This window comes from Marmota flaviventris, chromosome 11, assembly GCF_047511675.1.
Source record: "Marmota flaviventris isolate mMarFla1 chromosome 11, mMarFla1.hap1, whole genome shotgun sequence".
NCBI lineage: Eukaryota > Metazoa > Chordata > Mammalia > Rodentia > Sciuridae > Marmota > Marmota flaviventris.
The window spans coordinates 25,497,188-25,510,699 of record NC_092508.1 but is presented as its reverse complement, the minus strand read 5'-3'; the positions used below and the strand labels follow the sequence as shown (position 1 = coordinate 25,510,699).

The following is a 13,512-nucleotide window of genomic DNA, read 5'->3' as shown; positions in this document are numbered from 1 at the left end:
CCCTTCATAAGAGGGATGGAAACATAAAATTCAGATTGAAGATTGTCAGTAAAGAAATGGTGGCACTATGAGCACAGCTGTCCATTCATGATGAAGCTACTGCCGCAGCTGATGATGTGAATGTCTTTTCCAGGCATGTAGTGGCTGCATCATATCCGTTGGAGGCCAGATTCCAAACAACCTTGCAGTCCCTCTGTACAAGAATGGTGTGAAAATCATGGGCACAAGCCCTCTGCAGATCGACAGGGCCGAGGATCGCTCCATCTTCTCAGCCATCTTGGATGAACTGAATGTGGCCCAGGCACCGTGGAAAGCTGTTAATACTTTGGTAAGGAGAGAAGCAAGTGTCTCCTTTTAAGGTTCTTTTGTGGAGAGTTGTAATCTGAATGTTAACTACTGAAGATACTAAGGAGAGGGCAGACAGGATGCACATTATGCGTAGTGAATTTACTGTAAAGTTGCTGTATTTCCATGATTGCACTCTAAATGCTGATTATAAATAGATAGCAGTATTCTCATTAAGATTCAGACAATGAAAAGAAGTTCAAACTATTTTTGAACTAGACTTGATATTTAGAATTAGAAACTAGGAATTTTATGTATTTCAATGCTCAATTTACATTTTAATGGAGTCTTTTGAGAGAAAGAATAAAAAGAGTTAGGTTATCCCTTGATCTAAGATACAAGTCTGCATTTTGATTGCATATTTTAGCTACTCACACATTTTTGTTGTTGTTCCTATTAATTAGAATGAAGCACTGGAATTTGCAAAATCTGTGGGCTACCCCTGCTTGTTGAGACCTTCCTATGTATTGAGGTAATGTATTGTTTTCAGAAACAGATTTAAACATTGGGAGATACAGAAATGCATGCTGTATGCTGATAGCACTAGACTTTGATGTGTTGTAATTTGTGAATCCATCCACAATCTCGAAACCATCACAGCCAGCTTGAGGACCAACATGTGTTCCTTCAGTTTACCAATTTTCCTTCAGGGAGAGACCTCAGTCCTATACCTAGAAGCATAGCTTCAGGCATCTCCTCGCCAAACTGAGTGAGGGGAGGGGAGTGTCAAATAAGAAAACAGGACAATTCAAACAAAAATTAGAAGGTCTCTTGCAAGCATCTATTTTCTGATACCCAGAAATGACAGCTTCTCTTTGACTATTTCAGCACCTTCTTGATATTGTTTTGTTTAGCAATTTTGAGTTTTTGAGATCAGATTTTTTTAAATAGATGAATTAGAACAGCGAGGAACATGGGCAGTTAGGATCTTTCATATTAAACTTTGAAACTAAATTCTATCATCAAAGGAGAAGTTGTGAATTATCACTTCCTCTCTTCAGATGTTACCACATGTAAGGAGCCACTTCACCGAACAGAGGATAATAAGAGAAACACAATTTGCTGTGCACAATTTGAAAGTGCAAATGGAATTTGAGATGGGATCCTTTAAAATAATGAAAAATTTCAAATGAGGTGGAAAACTTTCCTTTTTATTGAAATGTCATTTTGTGTAAACCAGAGTCTAAGAATACTAGTTCTTTGAGGGAATTAATTTAAACAACATGCATTTAAGAAAGGATTGGGAAAAATGAAAAAAAATAACCAGCGTTAACAATTGCATTTCCTTTCCCATTTTGCAATCTATACCTTTGTTCCAGTTTTATATACTCTGGATTATCAGCATTATTTGCTTAGCCTTCCTGTCTTAAGCAGATGAAGCAATTAAAGCTTTTTATGCAAAAATTTATAACAGGGTAGAAAAGGTAAATAAATACCACTTTTTTAAAAAAAGGAAGTGGGAAATGATTTATCCACCTTATTCTTTAGTGCCCCTTCTTTCCTCCCATCCCATTTTGAAAATGTCAAAAGTCCAGTGTAAATTGATCTCAGATAACATTATTTCTTAAGTATTTAGAAAGAAGGACACAGATGAATAAGCTTCTATCAGGTACTGTATATTATATTTGAAAATGTTACTAAAAATTGATTCTTTAATGATAGAGAGAGTAGAGTGGTTTGCTTTGACAGCTTGCTAGTGAGTTAGAATCATCTGACTGAAGAAACAGGATTAGTGAAATTAGGCTCTAGGCTGAATCCTTCTAAGGTTTAATAATGACCTGGAACCAGCAAAACTTTAATAAGTCAAACAGAGCGAACCTTGGGGAAATACAACCTTTAGAGCCATCAGGGTTCCCTTTGGACCCATCCCCAACTCTGGTGACTTTTCACTTTTGCTTAATAATTCAATGTAGTAAAGTCTTAATTTAGACAGTCACCTTAGTCCAGACTGGAACCAGAAGATTGTCTGGAGCTGTTTTGATCAAGTCTAGCATGCTTTATTTCCAAAGTGGCAAAAGAACTTAACTGCTTTTCACTCCCTCTTTCCCCAGTGGATCCGCCATGAATGTGGTATTCTCCGAGGATGAGATGAAACGATTCCTGGAGGAGGCCACTAGAGTCTCTCAGGTAGTGTCCAATTTCTTCCCGGTGACTTTGTCCTTTCCTTTAATGGCCATCTTATTTTGTATGCTGTTTATCTTTTCACACAATGTTGTTGGGATGATTTCCCTCAAAACAGACTTAGTTTTAGAATTCAGGAATCTATAAAAGTAAGCATCTTTGCTGGATGCTGGAAAACACCCTGATCTCATGAATTAGACCCAGATAAAGTCATTCCTGGGATTCCTAGCCTCAAGGCTTACTCAACCAGCTCATCACTAACCAATAAAAGGATTTCTGATTTTTAATTCTCATACCTGGGGATTTTGTCTAAGTCAACCATGCAACTCTAACAGTAAGTTCACTCATTCCCCTATGTAAATTTTTTTTTTCATTTTGGCACATTTTATTTGTGGGTTAATAAGAATGTTTATAATTTTGTTGTGATTCCACCACCTTCCTTCACTGCCCACAGTTTTTTGCTTTTTCCCTTGGTGTTACCTTGGCATGATCCATTTAAGATTTACCCAGTGGGGTTATTGATCTGCAGACCTTGTACTGTGGAGGATGAAAGTAATGTTTTCCTTTTAAAAGCTTTCAAAAGCTACTTGGGGTTAAAAAAAAAAAAAAAAAGAACAACTCAGAAGAGTTTCATGTTAGGCAAGTGGAATTTGGAGGGAGCTGAAAAGTGAAATCAGAGTCATTTCAAAGAAGAATAAAGGGCATGGATTGTTCCTGCACACAGGAAGCCAGATTCCTCTTCTCTGTGATAGTTGCTCCCCATGGATGTTTAGGTCATGAAGAGAGTGGGTAAGGATGAAGAATGAGAAGAGGCTAAAAGTATAAAGAAGGAAAACCATGTGGGTTTAGAATTCACATTGGTGTGAAAGTCAGATAACTGTGAAGGGAACCTCTTTAATGCCCACTTTTTGTCAATGCTGTCTGGAGTGAGACACAAACTGTTCCTTCTATGTTAATCCTTGCCAGGGGTCCTGCAGCTCTCCCCTTTTGAGAGACCAGTAACTATAACCATTTGATTTCATGTATATGATAAGCAGGGTTCCCCTCTTTTCTGCCTGAAACGTTGAATCTCATAGGATTTCTACTTATTAGATTATTTTAAAATATTTTTCTCAGTTTTATTGATAGAACTCACACAGAACCAAAGTCTTATAATACAAATATCCTGATTGAAGTGTTTCTAATTCAAGTTTCCCCATCAAACCACAGCAGAATCTGAGTTCCTCAATTCAATATGTGTAGAGTAAAACCAGCCCCTATCAATCATTATTTCTGTTTATGTATTCATTTCATATATAGTAAAAGCTATTTGTTGGCGCTGTTCCCATTATCAGGGGATATACTCGTTGAAAGATATGGTCTCTGCTCCCTTTGCTAGGAACACCAAAATTTCAAGTAATTATAATTAAATATGATAATCAATGAGCATCGTAATGGACAAAATACAGGATTCAGAAGCAGAGTGTAAAAGTCTGCTGTCCAGATCCTGAGGAAGGAATTTTAAAATTATGTCTGATTGTTGGTTAAGAGTTAATTGGGTGCAAGTTTTATATTGTACATGTGACTGGGAAGAAAGAAACAACATGTGTAAAGATCTGAAGATGAGAAAGAGTATAGAATTTCTCAAAACTGATAAAGCATTCGTTACATGGTCAGGATGCCAAATATGTGGTGATTATATTGATTAGTCTGCTGTAGTGCAGAGAAAGTGAATTATATAGCAAAACCGAATTCATGCAAAGAGTTTAGTTGGCTGTTGCTGTAGCTCAGGGTAGACATGACAATGACACAATGACTTAGCTCAGAAGAATGGCAGTAAAGGTAGAGAGAGAAATATTGAGGATGTGCATTGAAGGAAATTAGTGAGTGGATGGAGGTTGAGGGTAAATGAGGATAAAGGATGACTTCTGAATTTCTATCTTGGACAATTGATGGGCAGTAGTGTCACTTACTGAGATAGGGAACACTGGAGAAAAAAAAAAGTTTTAGAGGAGGAAATCATATATTTAATTTTTGACCTTTTGAATGTGCGCCGCCTGTGAGGAATCTGAGTGGAGATGATTTAAAGGCAGAGGGTTATATAGATTTTGAATTGATGATCAAGATCACAACTAGAGATGGAGATATGAATATAGATTTTAAAATAAATAGCTTATCATTTCAATTGAAGCTTTGGGGATGGAAGCAATTACTAAAGAAGGGACTATAGAAAGGAGAATATCTAAGAGGAAAGCCAATATTTTAGTGGAAAATCAAGAACCCTGACAGATCCTGAGAAAGAAACATGAAAATGTAGTTTCCAGATACCAAAGGAAGAAAGTATTTTAAAAAGACCAACAATGTGTATTATTATTATTATTATTATTATTATTATTATTCATACTGGACCACTGAGCCACATCCCCACCTCTATTTTGTATTTTATTTAGAGACAGGATCTCACTGAGTTGCTTAAAGCCTTGCTTTTGCTGAGGCTGGCTTTGAACTCACAATCTTTCTGTCTCAGCCTCCCAAGCTGCTGGGATTACAGGTGTTTGCCACTGTGCCTAGCAACAATGTGTATTATTAGATTAAAATTTATTAGGATATTTTATTTCTCAACATAGGGCTCTTTCACAAATCTATGCAGTTGTCCAGGATGGTGGATGTCATTGCCTGCTCCCACTAATCCCTTTATCTGTGGGAGCTCTTGTCCCCCACTGCTGTGACAGCTGACCATACTTCCCAGCTACACTCTTCACTGGGAAACTATTCTCAAGTGAGAGCCTCATCAACCAGAAGGCAAGATGCCTCATCTCATGTCCACCATCAAAACCCTAGACAATGACACACTTGGCTTCAGGAGGGGATTTAACCCTGTGGTGTAATTCATGCTGCAGAGCTTCCTGTGGAGTAAGGCTGAGTCTCATGTTCACTGAGACCACAAACATGCTAGCTTTTCCTGCTTCCCTACCTTGCTTTCGAACTCCTTCAGTAAATCACTTGAACATGGATCTCCATCTCAGGCTTAGCTAGAGGATCTGACTGACAAAACAACTGAAAAAACATCTTCCCTCTGCTTTTTCTCTCTGTGTGTCTCTTTCTCTCTCTCTTTTGGAGTTAATGTTATTGTATGGCATAGAAAATAAAACAACAAAAAACTCCTCATTTGTCTCAACGAAACTCAATTAGGCCCTCTATAGTAAACATCCAGGGTTTTAAAAAGAGGGAAAAAACATGGGAAAAAAATCTCTCTCTTTGCTAATAAACACTTGCCTGTCCAATAATCTTCAGAAAAGAAGACAGTATTAAAATTTACCTCACTGAATAATAAATTTTAAGAAGGAAGAAGCTTATTGATGGCATGAAACATTGTTTATTATGTCTTCTTCACAAAATTCATTTCTGTTTAAAGTGTTCAAGGAGACAAGATATGTTAAATTTAGCGCACACACAAGAGGATGTGTCCCATGATGGCGGCCAGAAGGTGTTTATGTTCAAGAGGAAAACAAGATGTTCAGAGCAGGCTGTAGGGAAGAGCAAACATCTAAGCTAGGGCCTGAGGAACAAGTTGAGATATGAAAAGCCGAAGCTGAGGAGAAAAGGTAGAAGACACAAGAGAAAGACGGACTTGGAGACAGGTAGATTCAGAGTCTAGTAAGAACCAACTTGTGGTCCAGGCTGCAGGAGAATGGGACACAGAGAGGCTGGCGATGATTTTCTCCCATTCTGTAGGCTTTCCTCTCATGCTTGTGTTTCCTTTGCTGTGAAGAAGCTTTTTAATTTGATGCCATTTCATATATTAGTTTTTGATGTTATTTCCTGAGCTTTAGGAGTTCTACTGAGGAAGTAGGAGGCATCTAAACTTGGGAGATTATCAGGCAATATCTTCATTTAGTCTGGAAAAAGCAAATGATGGTCAACACTGTCCTGGAGAAAATGAGTGTGGGAGGAAATGAGTGGCAATGTGAAACAGCCAGGAAAGGAAGCATGTGCTAAAATTAGTGAAGAATATGTTTGGTTCTACCTCTGGCAATGTTGAAAGCTGGATAAGGCACATCAACATCAGGCAAAGGATTTCATCTTTGGCTCAATAAAAAACAAAAGTAAATGTTACTCTCCTTCTTATTTCGTTCACAGTTCTCATGTAAGGAACTTTTAGAAAGTTGTAGTGGTTGCAAAAAAATGAGGGTAGGAAGAGACAAAGAACTGGAAGCAATAGTTATATATAATTATAGATAAAGTAGAAAAATTTTCACGATTCTGGTAACAGAGAAGGAAGCCACATTTTTGTATCCTTCTTAGCTTCCTCTAACTGGCCTAGAAGTCAGTATTGGAGATTTTAAAACACATGTTCAGTTTGCAGAAAGACCCTTGGTCTCATCTTAAGCAGAGAATGACCTTGTTCTTACAAAACAGACTGGCTAATGAGTTTATGTGGTGTTTTCAGCCTTATGTTTTCTGCAAGGTTTCTTCATATTTACTCAAACTACAGGACTTACTTGCAATGATGCACATAATTTCAGTTAAGGTTCTTTTCTTCTGTGTTTTCTGTGTTGACAGGAACACCCAGTAGTGCTGACAAAATTTGTTGAGGGGGCCCGGGAAGTAGAAATGGATGCTGTTGGGAAAGATGGAAGGGTGAGTGCTTTATCCTCATCTCCCCTATCCCTTTCCTTCCCATCAATTTTTTTTCTTCCTTAGCAGTCTTGAAACATTCACAGGTAAGAATTCACAATTTCTACAAAACAGAGCTGACAACAGTGGAGAAGTTGCTCAGTCAAAAAAAAAAAAAATGAAATTCACTGACAACCAGTTGATGTGTCATGGGTATCATATTTCCTGTTTCATACTGTTAGAATTTTTCTTTGATGATACTCAAAATTAATTATCATCCTCTTCTCATCATTCTTTTTGAATAGATTTCCTCTCTCATTTTCTTTTGTCTGCAGTTTTCCTTTTATGTCTCAATGAATATTATAAAAAATCCAATACTTTTCTTTCTGAAGTTTCTAATTGAATCCCTGGTTTTCTTTTGGTTTCCCACCCTCCCCCCTTTTTATTGAATTAATAAAGGCAAAACAAAACAGAGGAAGGTGGATAGGATAATAATATAAAATTACTTTATTATATCACATCTGGTATCCCTAATAGAGCAACACATGCTTCAGGGAGAAATGAAAATATGAAGAATGTTTCACTTAAGCTTGCCAGTTGTGTTAATAAGGCATTTGTGATTTATCTTGAAATATAGGAAGCTATGTTTTAGAAGTCTATGTCATCAAGGAAAAATAAAAAGCCTTCATCTTCTGTTTTGCAAATATTTCAAAACACTACTGAAGATGTTAAATGTTTTGTTTCTCTCTCTCTTTTTTTGGTCCTGATTAGCAGTTTTCTTATTTTTCTTTTTAAACATCTAATGTCTATTTACCACAGAAGCATGGAATCTTGATTCGAAGCACTATTAGAGATAATTTATTCCAGCTTCCCTCCCCTAAGGTCAGGAGATATATATATAGTTTATTTATTTTTATTTATTTATTTATTTATTACTGGAACTCTCTGTCATTCCTGACCTCCTGAATTTCAGAGCATAAATTTAATCTCTTCTCTTTCAACATTTTAAATATTTGAAGGTTCAGATGTAAACAAGAGGAATATGATTGTACAACTGTGAAAGTGGAGACTGTAAGACTGTCCTAGAGACATTTGCATTTATTCAGTTATTATGCTCGTACTGCTCAGGTGATCCAATTTGGCTCCAGGATGCTAGGATATTGAGCACCTAGCTTCTCTCAGCTGCTGACTATTGTATCTCTTGTACTCTCTGTTTTATATATACTCCAGGTTATTCACACAGTTTTTAAACTAGCATACTCAAAATGGGGCATAGAAGTTCAAGTACATTATGATTATTCCCAAGTGGGATGATTGCCTCCCATTTTCCATACAATCATGTGTATGCACGCACACAAGTGCATGCACACGCGTGCACACATACACACACACCACACACTCACACACAACATGAACTCTTCCTCTGTGTCAAGTATCAAGCCAGATATTGTATATGTATTTTTTTATCTTTAAAAATATTATGTGAGACAAAAACGATTGTTATCTCTTGTCAGAAACCAAAGTTAAGTAGATAAGGCACCTTGCCCAGGTCACAGTGCTCAAAAGCCACAACAGAAAGATGGAGACTCCATGTCACTCCGATTTAAGTCATTTATAAATCTGATAAGCAAATCTTCCATATAATTTATGTGAGTCTTTTACAGTCACCCTATTATTCTGCCTCACTTTCAGCTTCATTACTCCCCCCCACACACACCCCATACACATATTATTAACGTCCAGGAAAGTGATTGAGGCCATGGACTTTAGAATATGACAGATAAGGGTTCAAAATCCTAACTCAGTCACTTACTCCTTAGATGAACTTGGTTATTTATTCTTGCATTGCTTTCATTTCTGTATTTCTAAAAGAAGACAAGAATATTTTCCTCTTGCATTCCTTCTCTCTCAGACTTCAATTTACAGATGTCTTGATCAGATCTAAAATGCTTTCTAGTCCACCTAAGTTATGCCATTCCTCTAGCTGGATTAGTCACCTCTCCTATCTTCTTTTCTTTGCTAGTTCTAAAAGAAAAAGGTATCCCCTGTGCCTTTCCAATGCTGTAGCTTCTTGTCCTGTTCTCAAAAGTCAGGATGGGTTGGTTTAAGTTTTTATTTTATGTTTATTTATATCCATGTTAAGCAGTGTAAGAGGAAGGTAGCTCTCAGGCACTCTCAGCTGCCTCTGGAGGCAACTGTCACTGAGCAGGGGCTTTGGACAGTGTGTGTGCACCTCATTCTCCTGTTTTCATAAAAAACTTAGCAAGGGAACTGTTCAATGCTCCAGGTGAGGAGGCATCTGTTAGGATCAAAGGGGTGGGTAAGGGAGCAGCTTCCTTGGAGTAGGTGTCTGACAGCACTTTCTAAAATCTTCTTTTGGCCAGGTTATCTCCCATGCCATCTCTGAACACGTTGAAGATGCAGGTGTCCACTCGGGAGATGCAACTCTGATGCTGCCCACACAAACCATCAGCCAAGGAGCCATTGAAAAGGTCATCATTTATAAATGAAAGTGAAGGGCAATAGCAAAAGATGAAGAAAAATAAAAAAGCTCAGTTTAAAAAAATTAGGTAGCAATGTAAGACATGCTTTAGGTTAAATTTAATAATGAGGGGAACTTCCTTGTCCTTAGCTGAATACTTTAAAGATAATTTCTTTCACTGCCCATAGTGTGCATTCAAACTACCTAGGGAGCTTGATAAAATACAGATTGCTGGACTCTACCCTGACATTTGTAATCATGTAGTTTTGAGTGAGACCCTTAAATTGGCAATTTCACCAGATCCTCCAGTGATGCTGTTGTTGCTGATCTGGGGACCACATTGAGAGAGTGGCTGCCGCAGGTGACTTTAGTGGTTAAGAGCCACTTACAGATTAGCAGCATACGAAGTGATGCTGATAGGAGTGGTAAAGCAGGTGTGCAGCAGTCTGACTTGGGAAACTTCTGGAACCTATGCTTTCATTTTTCACCCTTACCCTCATCTCCAATCAGCAATTCCCGATATGTCTCTTTTGACCCATCTTTGAGAGCCACTTCTTTAAAGAACTTTCCAAGAAAGTAAACTCTGCCTCAGCACTCAGTATGCATGGCTGGTGTTCACCTAGGGGGGCTCTCAATACATCTCAGGTACATTAAGTCAGGCTTGGCTTTTTCCAACAATCCTGCCATCAGAATCCACATAGGCCTGTTGTATATTGGGCTGTATCCTGAAGGCTTTACTTTGTTCTAGAATGTGTTTGTAGCAGGATGAGTTTTAATAGTAGCAGTAAAAAAGAAAAAAAGTCCCTGAAATTCTAATATGCTTCACTGTCTCATGTCAGGATAAATGACTTAAAAAACTCAGATTTTTTCCAAATCTCTCAGAGGTCACTGTGCCACAGACTCCACTTCCTTTCATACCCAATTAAGTTGCTGACCTACTCCTGTAATGGTAATGAGCAAGGTGCTCTGGCTTCTTGAAATTAGTGCCCCCTCTTAGCATAGGGACCTTCTGGCTCTGGTTGGGTTCAGAAATTCCTATATGTGACATGCAGACATGCAGGGCCTCCCTACAGGCAAACACCATTTCCTTCTGACCATAATATCTACCCTTGTAGAGTTTAGGGCAACAGAAAAGCAACATAAAAGAAATCTCCCTGGTCTCTTTGCAGTACCATGTAATTTCAGGGCCTGCACCTCTCAGCAGGTAGGTCATTAGATTGATATAGAGTTTGGACTGCAGTTTCTGCGCTGAAGCAAGTAGACAGAAAGGATTTCATTTAACCCTGTATGTAAGATCAGGGTATATAATTGTAGGAGATAAGGGCATTTGACAGGCAGATAATCCTGTGATATTATTTGTCTTTTTCCACTGCTAGCCTGTTATGATTATATAGTACATATTATTTTGTTAATAGAAGCCAAATAATGTTCCCTATCATCATCATCACCATCACTACCACTACCATCGTCATCATCATCATTATCATCATCATCATCAATATAGATATAAATCTCCATAAGGAGAAATTTAAGCAATATAAATTTAAGGTATTACACATTTTTGTTTGTTGGTTTTTAATCTAAGCTATGCTCTTCATCACCATGTCATTGGTCTTTTGTTTTAGGTGAAGGATGCTACCCGAAAGATTGCAAAGGCTTTTGCCATCTCTGGCCCATTCAACGTCCAGTTTCTTGTCAAAGGAAATGATGTTTTGGTAAGAAATATCAACGTCCATGAAAGGGTACTTCCATAGAGCCTGATCAGTTTGGTTTGTGTCCCTCTGGTAGACTCTGAGCACCAGCCAGAGAGCTACCAAGACCCCTGCAGCTACTTGTCTGAGAGTGACATTGCACAGCTTACAATGCTGATTTTGTTTGAAGCCAGAGGCTCTTGGTGACATTGATATGTCAGTCACAGCTTTGTGAAGCACTCTGATCCATTGGAAAGGAGATCACTGTATACTCTACCATCTACAGTAATACACAGTGCTATCTTAAAGTAATGCAGAGAGTATTCATAAATGTATTCATTAAAGTTCTGCTTTCTCCTTAATCAGAGAAGAAAGCTATTTTGGAATCCATTTATAAAAAGTAAACATGTAAGACAAAATTTAAATTAACCAGGTTATTCCTAAGTAACTTATTTATTTAACCAATTAATAACCAATTAAATAAGTTATGCCATTACATGATGGCTACAAAAAGTGTTTAAGGTATAATCTTTGTTCTCCAAAACTTTGTAACTTAGGACTGTGAAAAAAAGAAATTTGTAAATAAATATAAGAGTATAGTAGCTGCTCGTTGTTGTGGTGGGGGGTTATACAAATAAAAGTAGTTTTGGGGTTAAAGAACAGAGAGATTATAATTGATAGTGTATTTACACACATGTGCATGAGCCTGAATATCATTTGCCTGGTTTGGCGTAGATCATAAAAGGCTTCCAGGAAGGTTTTGTCTTATGAGCTGGACCTTACAGAATAGTTGGGATTCTGACAATTAAAGAAGTTAGAGAGGATATTATACATAGATCATCTACAAAGGTGAGAAGATAGTATATTTTATGAGATAGTAAGTAGTTCAGCTTAGTGGGGTATTTTTCTAGGTAAAAAATGGGAAGTAAACTTTGAAGTTGGACTGGAGCCAGGAAGGTGGCATAAGATAAAACAGAGAGGTGTATTGAGGCAAGAGGATAGAAGGTCCTCATGGACTAGTCTTTGATGCCAGCGGAAATTTTTAAAAAGGCCTTTCAGTAGAGGCCTGGCATTATCTGAGCTCTGCATTAAACTGAATTTATCAGCGGTGTGTGGGATTCAATTGGGGAAATGGGATGAAAAGTCAGAGTCCAAAGGAAAAATCCCAAGATGTCAACAAAGAGGAAACCAGTTAGAAAAAATCCAAGCAATGGGGAGAAAGGGACAGGATTAGCTAAACAAGTGTTGGGCTCTAGTTAACAACAGTTGGAATCAAGTGGCAAGGAGAATATTAATACTCTATTTTTGGTTCTCATCATCTCTTTCCTGTTGAATTTTCCTTTCTCTTCAGGTGATTGAGTGCAACCTGAGAGCTTCTCGATCTTTCCCCTTTGTTTCCAAGACCCTTGGGGTGGACTTCATTGATGTGGCCACAAAGGTAATGATTGGAGAGAACATTGATGAGCAGCATCTTCCAACGCTGGAGCGTCCCATAATTCCTGCTGACTATGTTGCAATCAAGGTAACGTTTTCAAAAATCCAGTAGTCATTTTATGAGTTCCAGTGAAGTAAAAGGAAGTTTGACATAAAAAAAATCTAGTGACTTTATGAACCTTCTAACTAAAGTGACAGACTGAGGATTTATACTTCCTTTCAATAATGAGATGCAATTGTACTGTAGAAAATTCCATGTGAACTGTTGTGCCTTTACAGAATTCCCCCAACATCTAGAATTCCTAAAGTCAAAATTAACTAGCAAGTAAAGTATAAACTATGTTTATGCAGCTGACACATGATGGTACCAGTTTAGATGATAAATAGAAATCCTAGACATAATTTGTTGGGATAAGGGTAGAATTGTGCCACTTTTAAATTGTGTCATGACTTCTGTAAAAGTGGTTACCCTGAGGAGATGGTTAAATGCTTACCACCTTGGTCACCTTTCTTAGTTTGTATTTTCTTCAATGGCATAAATTTTCCTTTTGAAAGACTGAGATAGAATTTGATATTTATAGAGATGCTATGAGAGTAATGGATTAAAATTATATTTTAAAAGTACTTTAATAATAAAGTCATGGTACTTCTCTAATTGCCTCAGTATGTTCATGCATGGAATATTTATAACTGTGGTCTTGAACTTCTTTGATGGACAGGCATGAGGACTAGTGTGATACATAAACATTTATAAATATTATATAAATATATAAGTATATTTTAATTTCTTATTAAAATTTTTAAATTTGTTTTAATTAGTTATACATGACACTAGAATGCATT

The 13,512-nt window shown here is 37.4% G+C and overlaps 1 protein-coding gene across 1 annotated transcript in view; it reads left to right on the top strand.

Annotated features, from left to right (window-relative positions):
• The window catches only part of Cps1 (carbamoyl-phosphate synthase 1), a 113,612-nt gene that overhangs the window by 83,246 nt on the left and 16,854 nt on the right, over positions 1-13,512 (top strand). Inside the window, exons 26-32 of the mRNA XM_027941798.2 lie at positions 134-328; positions 750-817; positions 2,397-2,472; positions 7,009-7,086; positions 9,447-9,554; positions 11,170-11,259; positions 12,587-12,757. Coding sequence (XP_027797599.1) covers positions 134-328; positions 750-817; positions 2,397-2,472; positions 7,009-7,086; positions 9,447-9,554; positions 11,170-11,259; positions 12,587-12,757 — 786 coding nt within the window. The remainder of the gene's footprint in view (positions 1-133; positions 329-749; positions 818-2,396; positions 2,473-7,008; positions 7,087-9,446; positions 9,555-11,169; positions 11,260-12,586; positions 12,758-13,512) is intronic.